Raw genomic sequence first — 27,366 nt, forward strand, 5'->3', positions numbered from 1 at the left:
CCCTGTCCCCTGTGGGATGACGATGTGGCAGCAAGGATCAGGCAGGGCAATCCCACTTCAGGGACTGCACCTTAAACAAATAGTCACACAAGTATACAGAAGCGTATGTTTGTAGTAAAATCCAAATAAAGACTGGACATAGTGGTTCACGCCTGTAATCCCAGCACTTTGGGAGGCCTAAGTAGGAGGATCCTTTGAGGTCAGGAGTTCAAGACCAGCCTGAGCAAAACAGTGAGACCCTGTCTCTACAAAAAACAAAAATTGAGCTGGGCATGGGGGTGTGCACCTGTAGTCCCAGCTACTTGGGAGGCTGAAGCAGGAGGATCACTTGAGGTGGAGACTAGTGAGCTATGATCTGTGGCACTGCACTCCAGCCTGGGGGACAGAGTGAGACCCCATCCCAAAAAGAAAAAAATCCAAATAAAGTCTGGTGTCCATGAATAGTGTGGGTACCAATGTCAATTTCTTGGTTGTGACAAATGTACCATGGATGTGTGAGGTGTTCATGGAGGAAACTGGATGAAGAGTGGATGAAGACATGCTAACTCCATAACTTTCCGGTACATATGAAATTATTCCAAAATAGGCTTATTTTTAAAACACACACACGTTTATATAAGAATATGCACTGTGACACTGCTTAAGTTGCAAAAAACTAGAAGCAACAACGTTGACCAATCTGGGAATTGTGAGACACACAATGGCACAGCTGCGTTACACACACCACGTAGGTGAGCGCAAGGCAACTCCACGCTCATGGACACACGCCCTGAGTGCGTGGGTGTCGCCATTGGGGAACCACGATTGGTGGAGCTGATATTCTGCTACGATCCCGGCAAAGTACAGAGTATGTGTTTCTACACACAACAGGGACCAACAACAGGACTGAGCCAGACGGGAGCAGCAGCAATGACTTCTGCCGAGTGCAGCGACGAGATGACACCTGTGGTCAAACGTCTGCATTTCTTTTTTATGCGAACAGAGCATGTTCTCCTTCCTTCCTCCCTCCCTCCCTCTCTCCTTCCTTCCTTCCTTCTTTTTTTTTTTTTTTTTTTGAGATGGAGTCTTGCTCTGTCACCCAGGCTGGAGTATAATGGCACGATCTGGCTCACTGCAACCTCCGCCTCCTGGGTTCAGGCGATTCTCCTGCCTCAGCCTCCCGAGTAGCTGGGATTACAGGCCCCCACCACTACGCCCAGCTAATTTTTGTATTTTTAGTATTGACAGGGTTTCACCATATTGGCCAGGCTGGTCTCGAATTCCTGACCTCAAGTGATCCACCCACCTCGGCCTCCCAAAGTGCTGGGATTACAGGCGTGAGCCACCGCGCCCGGCCTCCTGAACAGAGTATTTTCTTTGCAGCGTGTACACTACTGGGTGCCAGTGACCGCCACCACTCCGTGGGGTACTGCGAAAGCCTCCTGAGCAGTCCCCCTGCTCTGCCCTCATCCCACTATGACCTTCTCTCAAACAGCGGCCAGAGGGACCTTTTGAAACCTGAAGGCAGGTCATTGCTGTCCTCTGTGCAAGGCCCGTGATGGCCAGCCTGGCAGAAGAGAAGCAAAGCCTTCGGCAGGCCTCTCCCTGCCCAATGCTTTCTCCACCCCTCCATCCACCTGAGTGTCTTTCTCCAACACCCGAGGGGCTTTGCAGTGGCTGTTTCCTCACCTGGAATATTCCTTCCGCAGAACTCGCATTAATCTCCCTTCCCCAACCCCTCACTCACTCCCCCAGGTCTTGGTTCAAATCTCACGGTTCAATGAGACCCACCTGAACCCACCTGTTTAATGACAGCCCTTCTCATCCTCTTACAGACAACCCAACTTCCTCATCCACTGCCATGTTTCCTGTCTCCCTCTGCTGGCATGTGAGGCCACAGCAAAGGCCTGTGTCTCTGGCTGACGATGCGTCCTGAGGGCCAGCTGGCAGGGTGGCCACCCAGGGAACGTGGTTAAGGAGCAAAAGACTCAGCAAAAAACACAAAAACATCTGTAGTATAAGAGGCCCATGATCTCATAAATGAACCGGACTGCATTACCAGAGTCCTATTACTTAACCTTTCCGTCTGAAACATGGGGGGGCTCTGCCTTTCACTGGTCCTCCTCCCAGGCACAGGGTCCACAGCTTTCAGGCAGTGCATCCCAGACGCCTTGTGCGGGGCCATTCAGCCAAGCCCCTAAAGGTTCCCATTCAGCATGTTGTTTGGTAGGTAAATTTCTTGAATGGAAGTTAATAAATTTACTTTCTTCCTTACATATTCGTATGTCTTTAAAAATGGCCACTCGTTCCTCAAAAAGTTAAACATGAATTACCACATGAGCCAGGAATTCTACAACTAGGTATATATCCAAGACAACTGGAAACATGTCCACACAAAAACCTGTACTTTAGTGTTCATAGCACCACTATTGCCAACAGCCAAAAAGTGGAAGTGTGTTAGTCCGTTTTTATGCTGCTGATAAAGACATACCAGAGAGACTGGGCAGTTGACAAAAGCAAGAGGTTTAATGGACTCACAGTTCCATGTGGCTGGGGATGCCTCAGCATCATGGCAGAAGGTGAAAGGCAGGTCTCACATGGCGGCAGACAAGAAAGAGAAGAGAGCTTGTGCAGGGAAACTCCCCTTTTTAAAACCATCAGATCTTGTGAGACTAATTCACTATTACCAGAACAGAACAGCACGGGAAAGACCTGTCCCCATGATTCAATGACCTCCCACAACCCGTGGGAATTCAAGATGAGATTTGTGTGGGGATGCAGCCAGACGATATCAGGAAGCAACCCAGATGTCCATCAGCTGATAACAGAGCCACAAAATGTGGCCTGTCCACACAGTGGAATAGTACTCAGCCACAAAAAGAAGTGAAACTCTCACACACACCAGAACAGAGGAACGGTCAAGACATTAAGCAAAGTGAATGCAGCCAGACACAAAAGGCCACGTATCGTCTGATTCCATTTATATGAAATGCGCAGAGCAGGTGAATCCACAGAGATTGAAAGTGGCTGGAGGCTGCTGGGGGCTGGGGGTGTGGGGAGTGGGAAGTCACTGCTAATGGGTACAGGGTTTCTCTTTGGAGTGACAGAATGTTCTGGAATTAGAGATGATAGTTGCACAGCACTGTGAATATATTAAAAACCTAAAGACCACTCAATTGTGTATTTGAAGAGGAATTGTATGGCATGTGAATATCTCAATTACAAAATTAAAAACCTGGCTGCTCGTAGGGTTGCACGTCTGATTTGGGGATAACCCCAGCCCAACGACTGTCCCCTTCATCCCAGAGGCCCCTGGGCCAGCCCAGTGCCCAACTCCCCTAGGCACTGGGTGAATTCTGGCTGCACTGAGCTAAACCAGAGGGACCCAAATTAAGGAGCTGTGCACAGGGTAGGCGGAGACAGTGAGTCCAGTGGTAGCAGTGAGAGCCCAGAGGAGGGCTGTGATAGTCACCATGGATGCCATGGGGACAGAGAGGGGCTTTTCCTCCAGTCCCTCCTAAGATTAATCCTGGAAGCCACCAAAGAGATTGAAGCCTGGGAGGGACTGGCCAGATCTGCCTGTTACCAATACATTTTAAACCTAAATAGTCACAGTTTTTCCCGGTAAAAGGCCCTCCTACCTGCTGTGAGCAAAAGAGGAAGTGGCCGGTGAGCTCTACACTGCGAGTCAGGGCAGGAGTGACCTGGAGTTGGGGGATCTGACTGGGAAGGGGTACGGGGAAACTTCCGGGTGCTGGAATGTTCCACACCTTGATCTGTGTGGGGGTTACATGGGTGTACGTGTGTGCAAAAATTCAAACTGTACACTTGATGTCCTTTCCTGGGTGTTATACCTCGATAAACATGTAGAAGAAAGAACGACACACCTTGCTTGTGACCAGCGACACTCATCAACCCCATCTCAGCTCTGCCGCCTTCCAGGTCTGTTTCCCTTCACAGCCTTCACAGCATCTGTGATGGTGGAGGTGGCAGGTGCCTGTCTCCCCTCCAGGCTGTGTGCTCTGTGGACACACATGTCCCCGAGATTCCCCAGCCCTGGTTCAGGGCCACAAAGTGCAGCAAGCCACTCAACAATGAATGAGTTGCATGGGACAAAGGGTGTGTGTCCAGGCTGCCCTGCCCGCCCTGCCCGCCACGTTCCCGTTTGCCTTTTCCATTTGCTTTGGAAACGCTGCCCTCCCAGCTCTGCCCTCAGACTTTCTGCGACAGAACTCACGCTCGGCCCAGGACAGCAGAGACAGCAGGCCCTGCAGCAATGCATGCAAGAGGCAGCTGCTCTGTAAGCTGTCCCGAGGGGCCACTGTGCCACACAGCCCGACAGACAACTAACGGGGTGAAAGGCCTCATTCCTACATTTGCACAACCTCAAAAACCTGATCCAAAACTAGGGAGAGAAAAAAAATCCCCACTTTTGCAAAAGCCTGGGCTTCCCAGTGGCCTGTCTCACAGTCTCAGGGCCACGTCAAGCCATAAGCAGCTCCCTCTGGGCAGAAGAAAGCCAGCCATTCCTGATCCCGGGCCTTGCCCGCAGGAATGAGCCCAGCCAGGCAGTGTGCATGTGGAGGGGACAAGACCCCAGGGCACAGATCTGCCTTGGAAACAAGGCTTACCCCTCACCCCATTACCAGCAGGTCCTGCGCTGGCCACTCCAAGCCCCTGTCTTGACTGCTGGAAGCTGTGGCAGGGCGCTGGGAGCCGTGGGGGGAACCGAACATGCCGGTCTCCAGCACAAGCTCTTACAGACAAACCTAGGGGGGCCTCCCGGTGTCCCCAGGCACCTGCTTTCACTTCTAAAGAACACAGAAAAAGCCACCGGCAGCAGGACTGTTGTTTAAAAATTAAATGAAGTGAGGTATGTAAAGGCGAGGTGAGGGTGGCGACTCCAAAGCTGGCCTCCTCCTCAGTGCCCTGGGCACAACAGTCTCCTCTCACGGGTCTAGGATGGAGAGCGTCAGACACAGAATCCCAGTGCCAGCACACGCCCATGGCCCCACGGGACCTGTATGAGAACATTCCAGACCCCATTTCACGGTCCGGCACTGTAAGCCGCGGTCCGGCACTGTAAGCTGCTATCGGTATACAGAGAAATGGCAGAACACGACTCGCCAGGGAGCGGGAAGAGGCTACACGTGCCACAGCAGCGCGGAGGGATCTCACAAGCACAGAGCTGAGCAAAAGCAACCGGACTCGAAAGGCTCCTCATCGCGTTGTCCTTTCCCCTGGGGGACACACTGCTTACTTGTCCCCTGGGAGCGCTGGGCAGGGAGACTGCAGGTGCCAGCCACTCCTGCAGGTTCTGCCCAGCCTCCTCTGGTGCCCTCTGCACTGTCACCAAGCCGTGGCCTCGAGCAACTTGTGGGTACCTGTGATTTAGGCCTTGGGGTGTTGGAGCCTGCTTGGACCAGCTGGCAGGAGTCAGTTATGACGTCTTTTGCCAACTGTGTTCTGTAGCTTGAAACTGGCCACAGTGGAAGTATTTACACCATGAAAGTTGGCAAATGCACAGATCAGGGTTCTCTAGCCCCCACTGGAGAGCCAGTTACCAGCACACTTCTGCCTTTTGGGGTCTTTTGTGAGGGCTGATGGACGGAGCCCCAGCAGACACTTGGCCTGGCCACTGAGAGGCTGTGTAGTTGGAGGTCGGGGGCACCTGATACAGAGGGAGGAGGCCGAGAGTCTGAGGGGGCAGCCAGGCCTGGAGGGCCGTTTGGGGTTCCATTGGATTTCCCTGCACTTTGTCAGGGGCAGGAGCCTCCCTCCCAAGGTCAGGCCCCATTTCTAGCCGTGCTGGTCACACACCCCTGCGAGCAGGGGTGCTGAGGAGAAGTGGTCCCGCAGGAGCCCCACACCCACTCCCATCCAGCTGTCCTCCAGATGGCACCTACTAAGTAGACTGAGGCAGGAGAATCGCTTGAACCCAGAAGGCGGAGGTTGCAGTGAGCCGAGATCGCGTTACTGCACTCCAGCCTGGCAACAGCAAGACTCCGTCTTAAAAAGGAAAGAAATAAAAAAGAACCATGGAACATTATATAGCGATTAAGACCATGCATTAGAGCAGATCACAGTGCGCCTCCGTGTCTGTGCACTCATGTGTGTGCACGTGTGTACAGTGTGTGCACACATGTGCATGTCTGTGTGTTTGCTTGTGCACGTGCACATGTGTAAGTACGTGAGTGTGCGTGTGTGCACATGCGTGTCTAACCGAGGAGAGTAACAGCTCGGTCAACCACAGATCACAAGCCACAGCTGGGAACACAAGTAGCCGCTTAGGCTGGCTGGGCTGCTGACCAGCAGTGCTGTCCCTTGTCAAGCCAGAGCATTGCCGTGTGGTTACTCGGGGATATTAAGAACTCCAACAGCCCACAAAGGACGTCTTCACTCATAACGCCGGTTACTATCAATTAAGCATTGCTATGAGCTGGGCGGTCAGCCAAGAACCTCACTTATGTTTTCTGCTCTCTTATTTATTCCCACTCATGAGTGGAGGGGGCTGAGGCTGACAGGGGCAGCCAGGGGCATGTGGAGGGCAGGCAGCAGCTGAGTGGGATGTGATGCCCACAGCCCTGGTTGGCCTGGGCGTGCACTCGCTCCCTGGTTGTGTCTTCTCTCTGATTAGGTAAACGCTCATCAGTTTGCTCTGCCCAGGCCTGTGGACACAGGTGACCACGGCAAGGACTGCCCACCTGGAGCGTCCAGTCCACTGCAGGGACAGGTCCCGACACAATCATGGCAGAGGTCTGGACGAAGGGCTGGGACATCCCAAGGATGGGCTGCAGGGTGAGAGCCCATCTCTGAGCTCCTGGAGTTCTGGGAGCCCCTCAGCTGGCCTGCACCCCTCTCCTCAGGTCACTTGGACCCCGCTCTCTCCACCAGGAGCTCTGCAGGCTGAACAGGGCCTGCCTCTGCGGGGTCCCGGTGCCTGGAGGTGCCATCTGGAGGACAGCTGGATGGGAGTGGGTGTGGGGCTCCTGCGGGACCACTTCTCCTCAGCACCCCTGCTCGCAGGGGTGTGTGACCAGCACGGCTAGAAATGGGGCCTGACCTTGGGAGGGAGGCTCCTGCCCCTGGACAAAGTGCAGGGAAATCCAATGGAACCCCAAATGGCCCTCCAGGCCTGGCTGCCCCCTCAGACTCTCGGCCTCCTCCCTCTGTATCAGGTGCCCCTGACCTCCAACTACACAGCCTCTCAGTGGCCAGGCCAAGTGTCTGCTGGGGCTCCGTCCATCAGCCCTCACAAAAGACCCCAAAAGGCAGAAGTGTGCTGGTAACTGGCTCTCCAGTGGGGGCTGGGGGAACCCTGATCTGTGCATTTGCCAACTTTCATGGTGTAAATACTTCCACTGTGGCCAATTTCAAGCTACAGAACACAGTTGGCAAAAGACGTCATAACTGACTCCTGCCAGCTGGTCCAAGCAGGCTCCAACACCCCAAGGCCTAAATCACAGGTACCCACAAGTTGCTCGAGGCCACGGCTTGGTGACAGTGCAGGGGGCACCAGAGGAGGCTGGGCAGAACCTGCAGGAGTGGCTGGCACCTGCAGTCTCCCTGCCCAGCGCTCCCAGGGGACAAGTAAGCAGTGTGTCCCCCAGGGGGAAGGACAACGCCTCCTGAGAGTGGCTCTCCCAGGGGTCCCATGATGCTAACCAGACTCCTGCAATCGAGAAGGCACCGAGAATCTGGAGAGCACATAACCACACACCCGGTCTCCAGGACCTGGCCTGCTTCGAGTAACTGGAGAAGGTGTGGCTGGGAGGCCAGGCTGGGCTGGAACCACCGGGCTCTGCCACACCTGTCCCTGCTCTTGCTGCCGCCGGAGTGGCATGGCAACTGCCCACAACAAACACTGCCAGGCGGCCAAGACTGGCTCTGCGGGCCACCCAGGGGCAGGGAGAGGGCTCCAGGTCCATCTCGGCAAAGGCCCTTCTCGGACTGCAGGGGGCACTCTCCGCTCCGCTTCCTTGGTCTTCTCCAGTTTCTGAGGGTGTCAACCCCCGATTTCTCCTTCACTCCTGCAGTGACACCCCTCCCCTCCCAGCCCCGCTGCTGTAACCTGACGCTGGGCTGGAGCAGGGCGGATCCACAGGACCCTCGCCAGCCTTCCCCCTGCCTTCCTGTGACCTTCAGGGAGGCCAAAATGCTCTCCAGGTCCCCAGCTGCATGTTGGGACGATGGGAACGAGGCTTCTTCCGCCTGTGCCAAGAAGTGATACCAGAAAAGACCTGGAAATTCTTGGACGACAGTGGCCGCCTGGGGCGCAGGGCGTGGGATAGCATTCCTTCCTTGTCAGGCTGTGTCCTGAACGATGTCTTCCCCATTGTGTCCCTGAAGGGCACAGGGTCAGACTGATATCCTAGGCTGCACAGCTATTGATTTAAAAATAGTATCCTTTCTAAAATTAGACATCAAATCTGGAACCCCAGCTCCATGGATCCTCCCCCAAAACTAAACCTAATCCTCAACATAAAGTGCCACAGAGGCTCACAAGTAAATTCTTGGGGACTGTGGCCTGCACAGAGAGCCTGAACACACCTGTCTGTATTTCTCGACCCTCAGTAAGGGATGGCAAAGGAGACCAGCTCTTCCTTCTGCAAGAACAAGCTAGCAAGAAACGACCAACCAACAAAACCCCCTATTGCAACCAAAACAATGATTTCCAAGCAGAGGAAGTGCCCTTCTCACGCGTGTTTCTCAGCTTTCGCAGAAGCTCAGGTTGCTGTGGGGAGGGGAGCTTCGGCGAATGGAACCCCTTGAGTATCTCATGGGGGCCTCACTTATTGCCGGGCATTGTGTTTGCAAACATCAGAGCAGAGTGCATAAAGATGCATGGAGTCTCACACGGAGCGCCTGCTGGACAAGGACACCACTGCTGGACGGACACACGGGCTCCTGTGACAGCCTCCCCCTCGCTCCCGCATTGACACAGCCTCCTGGTTTATTGCCTGGTGGGAGGACAGGCTAGAACAGGTGGGTCTGGCCCAGCTGAGGACGCAGGTGTCAGAGAAGCGCAGGGCAGAGCCCCAGCACAAAGTGGCCAGAAACAGTTTCCTTCTACCCTAGCAAGTCAGACCCTAGAACCCACAGCTGCTGTCAAGTGACTTTCTAGAAACTCGGTGTACCCTATTAGCTCCTTGGGAATGGCTAGCAGAGAAGCCTGACTTCGCTTATGTGGTTTCCTTTTTAAATATATGCTATAACTTTTATTTTTCTATAAGCTATTGGGGTACAGGTGGTGTTTGGTTACATGAGTAAGGTCTTTAGCGGTGATTTGTGAGATTTTGCCGCACCCATCACCCGAGCAGTACATACCCTGCACCCCATTTGTAGTCTTTTATCCCTCGCTCCCTCCCACTCTTCCCCCAAATACCCAAAGTCCATTGTATCATTCTTTTTTTTTTTTTTTTTTTTTTGAGACAGAGTCTCGCTCTGTCGCCCAAGCTGGAGTGCAGTGGCCAGATCTCAGCTCACTGCAAGCTCCGCCTCCCGGGTTCACGCCATTCTCCTGCCTCAGCCTCCCGAGTAGCTGGGACTACAGGCGCCCGCCACCTCGCCCGGCTAGTTTTTTGTACTTTTTAGTAGAGACGGGGTTTCACCATGTTAGCCAGGATGGTCTCGATCTCCTGACCTCGTGTTCCGCCCGCCTCGGCCTCCCAAAGTGCTGGGATTACAGGCTTGAGCCACCGCGCCCAGCCCATTGTATCATTCTTACGGCTTTGCGTCCCGTCCTCATAGCTTAGCTCCCACACATCAGTGAGAACATACGATGTTTGGTTCGCCTGTTCCTGAGTTACTTCACTTAGAATAGTAGTCTCCAATCTCATCCAGGTCATTGTAACTGCTGTTAATTCATTTAAATATATGGTATGACTTTTCCATCATAAAAATGTAATATGACCATGCCACACATTGGAACTCAGAGATATGAGGAAAAACTCTCCGTAATTCCACAGCACGGTGCACTGTCCCCAGCCCAGACTCAGCATCCTTCCCTGAGACTGCCTCCTTCACATCCGTCTCCCACTGGGAACCAGGAGCTTGTGCTCCGAGTACTCATGCCTAACAGGGGCTCTGTTCACATCTGTAGGAGACTGATGTTCCAACAGATAGACAGACTGCTAAATGACAATCCAAGGCTGGGAACAGTGGGGCACACCTGTAATCCCAGCACTTTGAGAGGCTGAAGTGGAAGGATCACTTGAGTCCAGGAGTTCAAGACCAGCCTGGGCACCACAGTGAGACTCGTCTCCATAAAAAATTTAAAAATTGGCCGGATGCGGTGGCTCACACCTGTAATCCCAGCACTTTGGGAGGCCGAGGTGGGTGGATCATGAAGTCAGGAGATTAAGACTATCCTGGGTAACACGGTGAAACACTGTCTCTACTAAAACTACAAAAAATTAGCTGGGCATGGTGGTGTGCGCCTGTAGTCCCAGCTACTTGGGAGGCTGAAGCAGGAGAATTGCTTGAACCTAGGAAGTGGAGGTTGCAGTGAGCCAAGATCATGCCACTGCACTCCAGCCTCGGCAACAGAGCGAGACTCTGTCTCAAAAGAAGAAAAGAAAAAATTTTTTAAAAAATCAGCTGGGTGCTACAATGTGCACCTGTAGTTCCAGCTACTCAGGAGGCTGAGGTGGGAGGATCGCTTGAGGCCAGGAGTTCAAAGTTGCAGTGAGCCATGATCGTACCACTGCACTCCAGCCTGGGTGACAGAGCATTCCATCTCTTTAAAAAAAAAAAAGTGTTAAATATACAAAGTAAATGACGATCCATTCCAACTCCTTACCACCATCCAGCTGCAAAAGCCTCTGCCTGGGTGTGCAGCTCCTGGTCTCTTTCTCCCAGCGGCATGCTTGTCCCAGAGTTGTCACTGCTCTGAACCAAGAACGCCTGTCATCAGCTCCTGCCGCTTACCATACGCATTTTGGGTTGCTACGTACAAAGGCTTTTCTTTTTCTTGTTCCATTGTTGTTTTAGTAAACTTTTAATTTGGGGATAATTGGAGATTCACATGCAGTTGTAAGAACGCCACTAAGTGACTCAGTTTCTCCCAAGAGTAATATATTGCAAAACTATAGAACAATATCAAAGTCAACATACTGACATTGATACAGTGAAATAAAGCAGCTTTCCATCACCACCAGGACCCCTCAGGCTGCTCTTTATAGCCACACCCACTGCCCTCCGGCCCCGCCCCATCCAACAGTATCTGTTTTGCTTGATCGAATTTTGTCATTTTGAGAATGTTCTATACATGGAATCAGAAAGTACATAACCTTTTGGGATAAGCTTTTTGCACTGGGAGTCTATCCAAGTCATTGTGGGTATCCAGTTTGTTTCTTTTTTGTGCAGGATCTGGATTTTATGCAAAAAAAAAAAAAAAAAGAGAGAATTTGCTTCTTTTTATTGCTGAGTACTATTCCATGGCATGGATGCAGGTCCTCTCGTCACCCACTGAAGGGCACCTGCGTTGCTTCTAGTTTGGGGCTATTATCAAGAAAACTGCAGTGAACATTTGTGTACAGGTGTTTTTTTTTTTTTTTTTTGAGACGGAGTCTCGCTCTGTCACCCAGGCTGGAGTGCAGTGGCGTGATCTCGGCTCACTGCAAGCTCCGCCTCCTGGGTTCACGCCATTCTCCTGCCTTAGCCTCCCAAGTAGCTGGGACTACAGATGCCTGTCACCATGTCCGGTTAATTTTTTGTATTTTTAGTAGAGATAGGGTTTCACCGTGTTAGCCAGGATGGTCTCGATCTCCTGACCTAGTAATCCGCCCGCCTCGGCCTCCCAAAGTGCTGGGATTACAGGCATGAGTCACCGCGTGCGGCCTAGGTTTTTGTGTAAATTATGATTTTTCACTTCTCTGATAACTGCCCGGAAGTACCATGGCTGAGTCATGTGACGGTTTTATATTTAGAGTTTTAAGACACTGCCAAGCTATTTACCAGAGTGTTTGTACCATTTTACCTTCTCACCAGCAATGTCTGAGTGATTCAGATTCTCACTGTTCTCATTGGTTTTTTAAATTTTAGTCATTCTTTTTTTTTCTTTTTTTTTTTTTTGAGATGGAGTCTTTCTTGCTTTGTCGCCCAGGCTGGGGTGCAGTGGCATGATCTTGGCTCACTACAATCTCTGCCTCCCCGGTTCAAGTGGTCTTCCCACCTCAGCCTCCCAAGTAGCTGGAATTACAGGTAGGCACCATCATGCCTAGGTAATTTTTGTATATTTGGTAGAGACAGGGTTTTGTCATGTTGGCCAGGCTGGTCTCAAACTCCTGGCCTCAAGTGATCCACCCACCTTAGCCCTCCAAAATGGCCTATTTTAGCCATTCTGATAGGTGTGTAGTGATACCTCATTGTAGCTTTAAATTGTGTTACCCTAGTGACTCATGACATCTTTTTATGTGCTTATTTGCTATTTGGATATCATCTTTGGTGACGTGTCTGTTCATTCTTTTCAGTCTATTTTTTCTCTGTTCTGATTGGGTCATCTCTATTTTCCTGCCTTCAAGTTCACAGACTCTTTCCTCTGTCCTCTGGATTCTGCTGTCAAACCCACCCATGGAGTTTTCTATTTTGGCTACTGTATTTTTCAGTTCTAAAATTTTCATTTGGCTCTTCATTATATCTTCTATTTATTTGTTTGTTTGTTTGAGACAGGGTCTCACCCTGTTGCCAGGCTGGAGTGCAGTGGCACGATCTCAGCTCACTACAACCTTGACCTTTCAGGCTCAGGTGATCCTCCCACCTCAGCTTCCTAAGTAGCTGAGACTACAGGTGTACGCCACCATGCTCAGCTAATTTTTAAATTTTTGTAGAGACAGGGTCTCCCTGTATTGCCCAGGTCTGGTCTCAACCTCCTGGGCTCAAATGATCCACCGACCTCAGCCTCCCATAGTGCTGGGATCACAGGTGTGAGCCACCATACCTGGCCCCATATTTTCTCTTTTCTTTGCTGAGACTTTCTACTCTCTCATTTGTTTCAAGTGTATTTGCAATTGCTGATAGAAGCATTTTTCCAGTAGCTGTTTTAAAGTCTTTGCCCTGACATCTGGATCCTCTCAGTGCTGGTGTCTGCTGGTCTTCTCTTCTCATTCATGTTGGGGTTTCCTTGGTTCTTAGCATGACAGGTGATTTTGTACCGCAAGCTAGACATTTTGGGTGTGTGGTGTGAGACTCTGAGTCTTATTTAAACCTTCTCTTTCAGCTGGCCTTCTCTGGACACAACTCAGGCAGGGGAAGAGGGTAGTGCTGCCTTATTCTGCTTGGGTGGGGTGGACGTCCAGGTTCCCCACTTGGCCTCTGTTGACACTGAGGTGGGGGAGGTGCTCTCATTACTACTCTTCATGGGGGAAGTTTTCCCCTGGTTGGGAGGTGCAGGAACCCCTCATTACTGTGTCCCATGTGGGCTCCATCGACACTGTTGTCGGGGGATGGATGGTCTTGTAACCTCTGAGTGGCGATGAAGTCCTGACTCTTCAGTATGACACTGCCCGTCCAGTGGGAGGGGAAGGGATGTCTTGTCACCACGGACTGGGGGAAGCACAGGCTTACCATGTGGTCTCCACTGACGCTCCAGCTGGGGGAAACCTCATTCCCACCATGCTCCTGGCTCCCTCCTTGGCCTTCTCTGACATCCCCAGTGGTAGGGGCTCATTTCAGCCTGGTGAATGTTTTGGTCCAGGCTCCCCACTGAGCCCTTGCTGGCACGAGTAGGGATGGGGCCACAGGGATTTCTGCAGTGTTTGGCTGGAGTACCACAGGTATTGCCTAAATGTTTTCCGTCTCTCAGGTGCCCCTGGCTCGGTCCTTCGGCCAGGGAGAGCAGGCTTCCGCAGAGGCTCTTCTGGCTTCTTCAGCTCCACATCTGAGAATGTTCTAGGCACAGAGGAAACCTGGGGAACTCACCCCTCCACGGATCCCCAGGTCCTGAGGTCCCTGGCCAGTCTGCCTTCTCCTCTCTTCCTTTCAGCCTCTTCTGTTTGTTTCATAACTGACGTCCAGGGTTTTTCATTGCACTTGGCAGGAGGAATAGGGAAAGGCACTTCTGCTCCATCTTGCTGGAAGTGGAAGTCTGTAAAATGCTCTTCATGGTTTTGATTTTCTCCTCTTGCAGCCAGGGTGGGGCTTGGGTGAAGAAGCATCATGTGTCTCTGACAGATGCCCCACCTCAGTGTTTGCTCTGCAGAAGGCCCCGGAGAATCCTAGAGCAGCTCCTCAGGCAGGAGCCGAACCCCAGGCCCCTCTGTAGCTGGGCTAGCCAGGCTCCAGCCCCTCGTCCCCGGCCAGTGCCCCCACTCACCTGGGAGCCTGATGTCGGGAGCACGGCATGTTCTCTGGAGGCAGAATCACCACGGAGGCCCACTCTGAGTCATGGCTAATTCTGCTGTACTGACAGGGAGGAGAACAGGAGGCCGCGATGCTCCCCGAGCAGGCCAACGAGGAGGGTATTTTTAGATTTCCTTCTCCCACAGCTTTAGCTAAGACTCAGCAATCTGGTCTTTTCCCTGCAGGCCAAATTGCAAACGCAGATGGGTCTGTTTCAAAGCTAACAAGTACATGCTATAAAATTGTACATAAAACACAATCTCAATTATGTTTAAGAAGTCCAAAAAAATGGGAGTGGAAGAGACGGGAAGGAAATACGCCACATGTTAACTGATGTTGCCGGTGGATCATGAAAGGACTTTTTTTAGCTGCTTCTTTTTGATTGTTTATACTTCCCACATTTCCCATGTGAATATATTATATTTATAAAATTAAAAACAAAATTTAAAACCAAGAAACAGTCCTGTCTCCATATACAACAACGTAGTGACCATATGAAGCCATCACGGGCTGAGTGTCTCACCTGGACCTGGGGTTATTCCTCTAGACCACGAGCTGTGCCAAGGCAGGACTCCAGTGCCCTGGTACAGGCTACAAAGCAGATCGCAGGGCCTGGAAAGTAGAAATGATGCCTCTTCCCAGCTCCTGAAAGCTGCTGTCTTGCCCAGCCCCAGGGTTTTCTGGTTTGGGTGGCACCTCAGGTGGTAACACCACTGCAGGGAGCACTTGGCAGCTTTGGCTGAAGGTGTGCCTGATTCCATGGAACCTACTGCCCATGGGCTACTGAGCCAGTGGCACACACCCCAGACAGGTGCCTCAGGCCTGCAAGGGAAGGCCTGTGCTACCAAAGGCCCCAAAATGCAGGAAAACCCAGCACTTCCAAGAACTGATCTCCTCAGCCATGGCTTACTCCAGACTGGCCGAGGAAGTCCTCCAGGACTGAGAAAAGAGCCCAGGCATTATCCTACATGACATACGCAGCAAGGCGGCTTCCAGCCTCGGGCAGCCGGACTTCCGAGTGATGCAGCATCCCCAGCAGGGACACCCTGGGCCTCACCAGCCTCACCTCTGCAGCCAGGGTGGTGGCCGCGGGGAAGCCAGCCAGGCCCCTGGTTGGGAGCCTGGGACCCAAATCTACACCAGCGCAGGTCCGTAGGTGTAGCTGAGAGCCAGCTGGCATACACCACACGGGCAGGTGCTCTGGGAGGCTGCCCATGTTCCGCCAGCAGATGGTCAGTGCCAAGACAGCCAAAGGGCTCAAAAGAAAGGGCACTTCCAATATCCAAGCCAACTCAGCAAACATTCCTGACTTCACACTCATCTTCAGATAGCACTGTTTTGCCGGAAGCCATCCCCGTAGAGTGTCCTCTGTTGCTCCTCTCCCTCCTCAAGTCTCCTCTGTCCTTAACTAGCCTGGGGGTAGAAACCTTGCCCCCTGCACCTCTGCTACCTGGACATCATGGCCAACTTCTTTGCACAGAGGTGGGGGCCACGGCCGGGCCCTTGTGCTTGGTAACCTCTGTAGGAACCACCGAGGGCCAGATGGGAGAACAGGGCCAGGCCTGGCCACTGGGGCTGTCCCGGGTGCAGAAAGCCAGCCGTGTCTTATAACTCCTTTTATTTCCAGGGTTAAGGCCCCACAATTCCAACAGAAAAGGTCGAGAGAAAAACGAATGCCTTGACGTTTTTTCCAAATATCCTCCCAAAGAGTGCTTGGCCAGAGGGCCTGGTTTCGCTGGGCACGGGAATGTCTATGGCCCCAGGCCCGCTCGGATGGCTCCTATTTTTGTTTGCTGAGACATCTGTGTCCTGCCAGGCTTGACACTGGGACTATAAAGAAAAACCAAACATGGAAATGGGGACTCCAAGCTCTACCAAAATGAAAGTGAGTCCTAAGCCCGTGCGTTCCACATTGGGGGTGCCATGGGGGCTCGGGTAGCATGGTGAGTGCCCCTGACCACTGGCCCCCAACTCCCACAGAGCTGACCAGGATGCCCACTCGGGACTTCCGCCTAGGTCTGCCCCTGCAAGCCTTCTGGCTTCTAAACCTGCGACGCAAGGGCACACACTCTTGGGAGAGGCTGAGACGCTCCAACGCCAAGGGGCGACAGAGCAGCTCAGCGGGCCATGTCCAGGCTCAGAGCCTCTCGCCGGTGGGACCTTGGGTAAGTGATTAATGCTTCCTCCTCCTGTCGCCCTCATCTGGAAAGTGGGATTCTAGCAAGGGCTGTACGCAGCAACACACGGCTCGTGGGGCCCACTGGGAGTGCCAACTAGATGGTGGCTGGCTGGGGACAGTGAGGCTGAACAACTGCTGGAGGATGTCCACTCAGGGAGGCCACAGGCAGCCTTTCCAGCTGCTCCCAAGCCAGGGCTCAGCTTCCAGACTCATCACTATGACTGCCTCCCACCAGAGAGGCCACTAGGAAGTGGCCTTTCCCCCACATCTGCTGGCCCAGCTGCAGCACAAGAACACGGGGCCACGTGGCTGCTTCTTCCTCACAGCCTGGTATGCCCTCCACTGCCACTGAGCGCCATCAGGCTGCCTCTCTACTGTGACTCCAAAGCACCAGGCAGATGGACAGGAAAGCCAGAGATGAAGCAGGTACAAGAGGACAGGCTCCAGGTGACCACACACAGTGTCACAGTGTCAGGATGTGCTGACATGAAGGAGCCGAGGCCACCCCAGGCTGCAAGCAGCGCACCCTACCCCTGCCATGCCCTAAGCTCCCTAGATGACTGCAGGCCCACGTGTTCAGGCAACATGCTCCACCAATCAGCCCAAGGCCACCAAGTGGGATCCCCACCCGGATCCCCCACGGTCTACTCCTGTGCAACCATCCCTCCCATAATGTGCTCTGTACCCTGCTTGGCCAGCCTTGCCCAGCATCATGTGACTCCACCAATGGCCCTGCAGAGAGTGAGCCCACCAGCAGGGTAACCACAAAGCCATGGGAGGTTTCATCTCCAGCCTCATCCCGAGACCTGCACCCTCACCCTCCTCTAGGATGGAGATTTTTCAAGTGGACTGTGATTTATTCTGAGACAAAAATAATTTGGTTATGTATCCTTGTCCTTGAATTCCTGAGGATACGGGGATTTGGGTAAAAAGTAATCGAATAAAGCTATGTCGTGACTCCCACTCCAAACACAAACGAAGGGGGGCTAGTGTGCCCGAGCTCCCTTTGGAACTCCTCCAGCGGCTCTGGTTTGTAGCTCACCCAGGTTACCTGGGCACCACCCCTTGTGCAACAGGCATTTGCTGAGCACAACTGAGTGCCAGGCCCTGGCGAGGCCCAGCTCTGCCCATTCGCGTGGGCCTTCTCTGTCTATCCTCTCAAAACCAGGTCTGCCTACTGAGCACTCAGAACTACCCACACCACAGTCATCCAAACTTCCTTTAAATTGCACACCAACGCCTCATGGTACAGCCCAGAAAGTGAAGCTTCTGGTGGCTGAGGGACATCCCAAAGTCATACTGCTAGAAAGTGGCTGAGTGGGGATTTGAACCCTGGTCTGTGTGGACTCCAAGCGGCCTCAACACTTCGAGGAGTTGGGACTAAAATGTGATTTCCTCGGCCAGGATCCTCGTGAGCACCGACCGCTTGTCTCGTGCGCCTGAAATTAATTTGCCAGCATCTTCAGGCTGGTCTCTGGTTAGAGAACAAAAGAGAAGCATCTTCTCCAGAGAATAAATGAACCACAGACTCTGCGCTCCATCTTTGATGAAATGCAGATTTCCCATTAAAGAAAAGCCTTCGTTAAAAAAACATACAAAAAAGACCGAGAAAGGATATGAATATGCAATTTATAGAAGAAACAAATATCAGCGACCGAGGAAGACAGAAAAAGCCTTTAGTGTCATTATCAATCGAAGAAGATCCCATTCTTTTCCTATCAATGGAGGCCCGTTTTAAAAATGACACTGCTAGTCCTTGGTGTTATTTGTTGGTGAGGGTGTCGAGAGTTGCAGGATTATCCACAGCGCAGATGGGAGAGCAACTTGGTGTCTGGAGGGAGAATTCTGCAAAAGTACCAAACACCTTAGAATTTTGCATACCCTTTGACCCAGCAATTCCATGTGTGAGAAGTTATCTTCAAGCAAAAATCCAAAATAAGTGCAAAGTCATGCTACAAGAATGAGCAATGCAGTCGGGTTTACAAAAATGAAGAACTGGAAACACATGGAGCGTCTAACCATAATAACAAGGGACTGTTTAGGTTGCGCCCACACGCGGGAGCAGGGTGCAGCCATTAGAACGACGGCCCTGGAGAACGCACGGTGGTGTGGAAAGGTGTTCTGGAACTGGGCGCTAGGAAGAGATATCCCAAAACAGCCCATGCTCCTGACCTCACGGTGGACTAGAACACAGAGAGCACATTTGTGCACAGAGTTTGGAAGGTGGACACCCAGCGGTATCAGAGGTGATCGTCACCTCTGGATGGTGGGCTGGTCGGTGCCTTTCACTTCTTCAGTTTGCTGAAGTTTCCAAGAGGGAACACAAACACAAGTTTAGGGCCCTGAATTTGAATACCACCTCCGCCACCTCCTAACAGTGGCCTCTGCAAGGCTGTAGAGACAAAACGAGCCAGTGCGTGTAAGCACTAAATAAATACTGGGCACTGGGGTCAACCAGCTAGTGCCCAGCCTGGTTCCACTACGTCCCAGCTGTGTGACCTCGGGCCAGTGACTTCATTCATCTGTAAGGGGGAATAATGGCCTGAGGACTTGGGTGCAGGTTCAGCAAGGGAACATGTAGAAACAGCTCGGGGCAGAGCTGGGCCCAGAACAAGAGCTCAATAATGTCAGTGGTTTTATTATCAATAAGAAAAAATGCAAACTGTTATATTGAATTTTTTTTGAAAAATAAAGAGGCAAACAGTCATGATAGATAAAGTACCTTAAAGCAACTAGAAAACCAGGTAAAATATATGAAATGGTGACATTCAGGCCCTGCACACCAGGCAGCACAGGACTGTGGGTCTAGAAAGGAGGGACTCCAATGAGGCCAGCCCTATAGGTGCCCTCTGCAGAGCAAGGTCCCCCGTGCTGACCTCACAGCTGGAGGACCCTTCCCAGGCTGTGGGAGGGTCCAGGGAGATCAGACGAGGACACAGGTTGGGTGGGTAGCATAGGATGTGGTGCAAAGCGCTGACACACCAGGACCCAGGTGGGCTTTGGGCAAGTGGGGAGGGCCAGGCCCTGGAAGACAGGGACCCTCCCTTCCTCCAGGGAGGAGCTGTGCCTTAGAGAGCTCCCATCTCACTCTAGGGTCTCCCAGACTACAGTCCTCATTCGCTCTGGCAAGGGTGCCTCCTGCAGGCCTGTGGCTCTGGTCCAGCCAGGATTTTGCCCACCCTGCCCGTTCTCCACTACTGGGGTGAGGGAAACATTGACGCATTCGCCCCTCACCCAGCCCCACTGGCCCCACCCAGGAAGACAGCAAAGGGGTCAGGGCCCTCACTCGGGAGGCAGAGAGCACAGTGCCATTGACAGTGGCTGACTTCAAATCCTGGCCCAGCTGCCTCCTTGCTGGACGTACTCAAACCAGTGATTCAGCCTCTCTGAACCTCAATTTCCTCATCCTAAAGTGAGACTAAAATACCAGCCATATCAAGCTGCTATTGGCAATCAGTGAATTATGTCTGTGCAGTGTTGAGCCCAGAGGCTAAGAGCACACAGCAGGTGCTCAATAAATGACAGCCGCTGTTAGGAACAATCTCCTGTCCACATCTGCCTCATTCCTCCATTAAAGAACCTAATTCTGTCTAGAAATTTCTGCCAGGGTTGCAAAGTCTTTGGAAAGGCCCTAAGGCCCAGAGATGGAAAAAGTGTACAGAAATGATGATGGGGGAAAAGTGAGCCCTGGGACCTGCCAAGTTAACAGTCCACCCAGGAGTCAGCGTGGTGCGGAAAGCCCACCTGGCCCTGCCCCACCCTGCCCCGCCCACCCGGCCCCACCCCTTCAGCTCCTTCAGCTCAGTGATAGAGATGACAAGGACAGCAGCAGCAGCATTAATGAAGCCGTGACTCTGCGCCAGGCACCACGCTAAGCACTGTATGTACATTATTAAATTGACACATCCCATTATAGAAACTGAGTCCAGGCCGGGTGTAGTGGCTCACGCCTTTAATCCCAGTATTTTGGGAGGCCAAGGCAGGAGGATCACTTGAGCCCAGTTCAAGACCAGTCTGGGCCACCCAGGGAGACCCTGTCTCTACAAGAAATTTAAAAAGTAGCCGGTGTGGTGGTGCCTGCCAGTCGTCCCACCTCAGGCATGCGTCCTACCCAGGCGGCGGAGGTGGGAGGATCACTTGAGTCCAGAAGGTCAAGGCTGCAGTGAGCCATGATTGCGCCACTGCATCCCAGCCTAGGTGACAGAGCAAGACCCTGTCAATAAATAAATAAAGTGAATAGATAAATAAATAAAGTGAGTCTTAGGTTGAAAAACCTCTACCTGACCCAGGTCGTCCCAGCTGTAAATGCCAAAGCAGGAGCTGAATCCAGGCAGCCCAGGCTGATTACCACCCCCCAACTACAGGCTCGAGGCCTCCTTCTATCTGCAGTGGAAGCTCTCAAAGAAGACCTCCATGGAGCTGTCCACAGGAGCACCCAGTTCCCAGAGCACGGTGCTGCAAGGACAACAGGGTGGCTCTGTCCCTCCTGGAGCAGGAAAAGAACAGATGCCAACAGCTTAGCCTGTGGTAAGACAGATGTAGTGGGCCCCTTACCTCCTCCTGCAGACAGAGAAGGGGCCTGGCCAAGGGGTCTCTGTGCAGCTCCCAAGGTGACAATATCACTGGGAGCCGCACAACATTTGAGAATGGCCGTAATCCTGACCCTATGGTGCCGCTGTTGGGATTTTCCTGGGATTTCAGGGCAGTCTGAGCTCAGGTGCATCCCGGCTGCAGGTGCAGGAGGTGGGCTGGAGGAAAGCGCCATATTCTCCCTACGTGAGAACCCCACTTGGGCTCTGTCCCGGCTCAGCATATCGATTTCTTGTTCTCTTTCTCCAAGTTCCCCTTTGTCGGGCTGAGTCCATTGAGCCAGAAAATCAGCCGTGTTCCGGGGACGGCCAAGTCACAGGGACCTAGCCTCCCGTGGTGCTGCTACTCATCAGCTGGGTGCCTGTCTCGGAGTCCCAGGGTGCTAAAAGCAGGCACTGACCCCCCCACATCGAGGTCCCAGAAGGTCCCCTTGTGCAGAATAAAGGAGCGGTAGGAGGCCGTGGAGCGCTGAGCGGCGCTCATTAACAGCTTGGAAGGCCAGCTTAAAGGATATTCCAGTAATTGCAAGGTTTTTGGTAAATGTTAATTATGGTTGCCTTAATTAGCTCCGAACCCATTGATCTATGGATTATATTAGGTTTATAAGTGTAATTACCTTAACAGGCATATGGATTACAATTACGCTCCAATTAAACCCCAAACGTATAGCATATAAATTAGCAAAGGGATCGTCCTGATTGTCCAGGGTTAGGCTATTGAAATGTTGCCACTTTCAGGGCCTCATGCTGGGGCTGGTCCTTTGTAGGTGGGGACTTTGGGGAATTTGGAGGTAGGGGGGTTCAAAGGGTCTCTGGCAGCTACGCGTCCAGTCCATCTAGACCCGATTTAGAAATGACTACAGGGGCGTGGGCAGGCAGGCCCCAGCCTGGGGGGCAGTGGCTGGAGGATTAAGAGCTGTGCCTGCTCAGCTCGTCTTCTCTCAAAGAAATCAGGACACCCAACAGCCCCCTAATGATGCCCCTCACTGCTCTCCCTCCAGGTGGAGATGGCTTTCTCGCCTCGTCTGGGGGAGGGGCAGGTGCCCCTTTGGACAGTTCTATGTGGATCTGCTGCAGGGGATTCCAGTACAGACGGGAGGCCTAGAACCTGTATGTGAGAGAGGGCTGGTGATCCACCCGGTGTGCCTGGATTCAGGGCCTGCTCTGCCACTGACAGCTGGGATGACCTTGGTCAAGTAGGTTTTCAACCTAAGACTCCGTCTCTATCATGGGGATCCGGCAATTTAAGAATGTGCTTAGCAGAGCGAGTGTCTGGTGCACCATGACTGCTCCATTCAAACGGCTGCTGCCGCCATTAACATCATTAACTCACTTCCAGGGTGGGGAAAGGCTGGAGGGCAAGAGCGCAGGAGGGCAGGGGGAGCCCGGAGTGCCAGGCCCTGCCATTCTCCCAGCCCCTCTTCTGACAAGCAGGGATGGGGCACTGGGAAGCCCCGTGAAGCCCGGAAGACAGGTGACAGGTGAAGGGGAGGGGATGGCAGTGCTTGTGCTCAGTGGGGAGGCTGCGATGGGCCTGAGGGTCTCAGGGCCCTGGGCCTCAGCAGGGTCCCTGGTGGAAAAGTGCTGTAGGAAGCTGCCACCTGGGGACCTGCGGGCAGGAATCCTGCGTGGACCTCCGTGGTGAGGTCAGGCTGGAGCGAGGTCAGAGGTGGCAGCCCTGCTCCCCAGGGAGCCTTGCCTGGTGCTCCCCATGGCTTGCAGGTGGAGGGCGCTCTGGCTCCCCACGTGCCCTGCGTGAACTGCCCTCCCAGCTGTGGGTTTTCTTCCCGGGGGGGCCAGCCAAGGCTGCAGGGTCTCAGGGGCTGCAACACTTCCGCCCACCCTGGCTGAGGCGTCTTCCTGTCCCAGGGATCCTGGCCCCTCCACATGCTGGGCTCCTAAAGCTGTGGGTCTCCTACTCTGGGATCCCTGCTGAGGATGGCCTCCCACCACCTGACCCTGACCTCCCCATGCGCTGGCCTCCACCTCGAGTGTCCCGTGATTTGGTGAGGGAAGTGTGGGAGGGGCTGGCAGGTTCTGCTCCCCCAGAGCAGGCAGCTTGAGCAAGGAGTCCACCGGAGCCTGGGGAAGGGGTGCTGGGGTCAGTGTGAGGGCAAGGATGGGTGTCTGGAGAGGCCGGGGGGTGCCGGGCTTGCTGATGGTGAGTGTGACCACCAAGGGTACAGAGGGAGGGGAGGAGGTGAGTCCAGAGCCCTGAGGGTGCCCAGGCAGGCTTGGACCTGGGGTGTGCCCCGGCGGGATGGGATCGGGCCTCTCTGGGGCCCTGGGCGAGTTGCTCATCAGTCCAGCTGCCTTCCTTCTCTGCTCAGTCTCTGAGGCAGGGAGGAGGGGAGGCTGGGGGGAGCCATCTCCCCAGGAACCCCAACTTCATGGAGACACTGGCGCTAATGCTGGTGGAGGGGCCAATGATGGCGACAGGCCTGGGGGGACACATGATTTAATGGGAGGTGGTGGCTCCCATGGCCCCATTTTACAGATGGGTTGTATAGAAACAGGCACGGAGAGACTGAACAGCTGGCCCAGGACGGCAAGGTTAGGAAGGGCTGGGCCAGGCCTCTGCACCTAGGCTGGCACGAGTGGAGCTCTAGTCTACCACCTGGACCAGTCTCCTCTGTGGGACCCAGGACTGGTCCCTGCCGTGGAGCTTGGACGTTACCCTGGGGACACACGGGGAAGGAAGGGCCATGGGCAGGAGGGTTCGGCTGTCCCAGACCTCTGTGGGCCTGCCAGGTCCCTCCTGGCTGCTCTGGCTTCCCTGCCCCCAGCTGGCATTCCGGAGCCTCCTTTCCGGAATGGCCACCTGGAGAAGGGAAGCGAGTCTGTCTTCCCCACGGTCAGCCAAGGTAGGGAAAAGGCACCGGGGACACGCCTGTGTGCACACATTTGTACACTGGTGTTCACACGCGGGACAGGAAGGGAACGGCCTTGTGCACATAAACATGCTGCAGCTCTGCCTCTCTGGGGCCGCCTTCCACGCCACTGCAGCCAAGCCACCCACCGCACAAACCCTCTATACTCTCCCCCACCCACACGTTTTCAGAAGTCCTAGGAAGAAACAAAAGCAGACGCACTCACTTTGAACGCAGTGCCACAGGGCACGGGGGCAGCGTGGGTGCAAAGGAGGATGGACCCTCTCTCCTGACAGCTACAAGAAAGGCTGCGCCTTGTGTGGGGGGGAGTGGGGGGGACAGTCACCCTTCAGCAAGGGCAAGGGCTCAACAACCAAGACGGGGGTCACCCCAGCCCCCTGCCCCATAGCTGCCTGGGGGCAGAGGCCACAGGACACAGGTCAGGAGAGAGGGTATGAGGATGACTGTGCTGACAGCTGACCAGGCTCCCTTGGCAAGGAGTGAGCCCCCCATCACAGGAGGTGTTCATGCCCAGTTCACAGCACACAGAGGAGAGGAGTCCATTTGCAACGAGGAGCCTGGCTCAGAGGCCCTTAGTTCTCTAACCCCTGGGCCTCTGAGATCCAGCACTGGCTGGAAGCCTGGCCCATCTGCCCTGCATGCCAAGGTCAGGGCACCTGTGCCACCCAGTCCCTGTGAGGCCAGTGTCATCCTCACAGCCACCGATGACCATGCCAGGTGCTTCACAGACACGATTTCATTTTATTTAACATTCAACTAAGTAGGCAATGCCACCCCCATTTACAGATGAGAAAAGTAAGGCTCAGAAAGGTTGCCATTTGTCCCAAAATGCCCCACTAGGCACTCAGCCAGGATTCAACCCAGGCTTCTGATTCCAGAGGCCATGCCCTTCCCAGACATGCCGACAGTGCCAGAGGCAGGCCCAGCCTGGCAGTCCCTTCCCCGGATATAAGGTCTCATCCTGCAAATCCCACCAATGGACCACCATGGTGACCCCAGATGTTGTGCTCAGATTAAGGGGAAAAAAGTAAAAAATGATTTCTTCTATGAACTTGTAAGGTTTTGCTAACAAGACTAAAGTGAAGAGAGAAGAAAGAAAGTTGTTTCAGAGCCAGGGCTCAGTAATTAGGAGTTCCTTCCTTTCTTTTAAATATCCCAGTTTAGCTGATAAAATTCATTGGCCAAATCCTTTTTTTTTTTTTTTTTTGAGATAGGGTCTTGCTGTGTTGCCCAGGCTGGAATGCACGCTACTTACAGGTGTAATCATGGTGCAACCTTAAACTCCTGAGCTCAAATGATCCTCCTGCCTCAGCCTCCTGGGTAGCTGGGGCTACAGGTGCACACCGCCATGTCCTGCTAATTAATTTTTTTATAGAGACAGAGTCTCACTATGTTGCCCAGACTGGTCTCAAATCCTGTGCTCAAGCAATCCTCCTGCCTTGGCCTCCCAAAGTGCTGGGAATACAGATGTGAGCCACTGTGCCTGGCTATACATTCATCAAACCTTTATGTCCACAACACATTGCTGGAAAATTGTTTTGTGGGAAAAATCTAATTAGATTTTCACTTTAGACTTACTAGTTCCCATTCAGGTCTAACCACAAGAATCACTACTGACACTTAAAAGTTAATAGATGTCAAAGTGCTTTACCATGCATATATTTATCCTACAATGGAGTGTCCCACTGGCTGCCCACCTTCTCCACTGTCTTGCCAGGTTAGGGAGACTTCAAAGCTACCACGGCTGCGATCCCACCTTGGCCTGTGAGAAGGCCACAGCAGAAAGAGCTAGCCTTGGTGTCTGGGGACCCGGGCTCCTGCCGAGGCTCTGCCAGATAAGCTGTGTGGCCTTGGGCAAGCCTCAGGGTTCGCTGAGATCAGCCAACCTGTCTCTTAGAGCTCCATTCTCGAAGATCCACCTGCCCGCCCAGCAAGGGTCACTACCTGGGCATCTAACAGGCCTCGGCCAAAGCAGGCCCTGCTCAGTGAGCAGTATCACCTCCAGTGCCCTCCTCCTACCCAGCTGTGCAGGCTAAAGCCAGGAACCCCAGAAAACATGCCCCAGCCACAGGTGCACAGTGGGGGCCCCAAGGTAGGACGGGGAGCAGCCTGCAGTTCTGAGACCCACCCACCTCGACAGAAGGCCTCTCCGGGGTCCAGTCTGATTGACTACGCACTGCAGACAATCATCGGTGGAGCAAAATCAGGAACTTGGAAGGAGGTGAATGGAGCCCTCCCTTCCCTGGCTGTGGTGGAGCTCCCTGGAGCCCTGGGAAGGGGGCTCCGGGTAGAAAGAGAGGAGAATGGGGTTAACACCAACCACCCAGCTCATGCAGGAGTCTGAAGGTGAATAAACCAGATGATCATGTTCACAGTAGGTAGAGCCAGCTTGGGCCCCCACTCATTTTACCATCACAGAAATGGTTCTGGAGTGGCCCGGGCCCCAAGGGAAGCAGTCTCCGCATCTCCAAGGCTGGCTGGATTTTCTGAACTTTTGTGCTTACATAGGTTTTCTGGGTGATCCTGCGGCTTGAAAAGGCTCCCGTTTACCTCCAGGAACTCCCCCAGAGACAAAAGGAGCTTGCTGACCGGGGAACTCCGAGCACACCCACCCACAGCGAACAGACCCCAGCCCACGCTCACCAGGCACAGGGGCATCAGGCAGTGGGTGGGAGCCCAGAGGCTGCCCTGCCTGGACAGGGCCACGTGCAGAATTCTAAAGGGACAGTGTGGCCACCCACCTCCACTCACTGTTACAAGCCAGCATCTGAGATTATGCAATACACGTGGACAGCTGATAACTGACACTGACCACTCAGCAGTTTAGAAGCAAGGAAGTGCTGTATCCCTGGAACGACATCCTGCCAGAGCCCAGGAGGCCCGATGGCCCTGCTGGCCAGGGCTGGGTCCAGCCTGAGCAGCCCTCCCCCGAACTGTTTCTCCTGGAGGGGTAGGGCCAGCCCTGACCTCCACCAGGCAGCCAGAATTCCTCCACTTTCAGGCAAGGCTACGACATCCAGGCCAGGGGCCTCGGGTGCCCAGGGAGAGGCTTTTCACTCACTCAGAGCAGCCCCAGGGAGGCCCCACGTGGAAAAGACACCCAAGAGATGGGAGACAGAAGCTCACCCTGGACAGTGGGGACATAGGGTGGGAGAAGGAGCTGCAGACTCTTCTAGAACGTTTCTTTCTTCCACAAAGTCTGACACTAGTAGATTCACTTGCAGGTTCTAAAGCTGAAATATTTATGAGAAATCAGAAAGATTTAAAACATGAAAAAAGTTTAAGAAAGCAATTTTTTTTTTTGTTTGTAATGAAAAGGGGAAAAAAGGGAAACAGTCTAAACGTCTGTTAACAGGGGACTGTAGGAATGAACTGGAACTCCACACTG

At 53.4% G+C, this 27,366-nt stretch overlaps 1 protein-coding gene across 4 annotated transcripts in view; it reads right to left on the minus strand.

The window, feature by feature from the left end:
* Window positions 1-27,366, minus strand: part of LHPP (phospholysine phosphohistidine inorganic pyrophosphate phosphatase) — a 153,976-nt gene that overhangs the window by 42,364 nt on the left and 84,246 nt on the right. Inside the window, exon 7 of one of the 4 annotated variants that reach the window (XM_033179855.1) lies at window positions 27,178-27,205. The exons of the other annotated variants lie outside the window; for them this stretch is intronic. Within the exon in view, the coding sequence (XP_033035746.1) occupies window positions 27,193-27,205 (13 nt within the window). The 3' untranslated portion in view covers window positions 27,178-27,192. Of the gene's footprint in view, window positions 1-27,177; window positions 27,206-27,366 lie in introns of those variants that run through there. 4 annotated transcript variants of the gene reach the window in all.

This window comes from Trachypithecus francoisi, unplaced genomic scaffold (genome assembly GCF_009764315.1).
Source record: "Trachypithecus francoisi isolate TF-2019V2 unplaced genomic scaffold, Tfra_2.0 Contig01579, whole genome shotgun sequence".
Classification (NCBI taxonomy): domain Eukaryota; kingdom Metazoa; phylum Chordata; class Mammalia; order Primates; family Cercopithecidae; genus Trachypithecus; species Trachypithecus francoisi.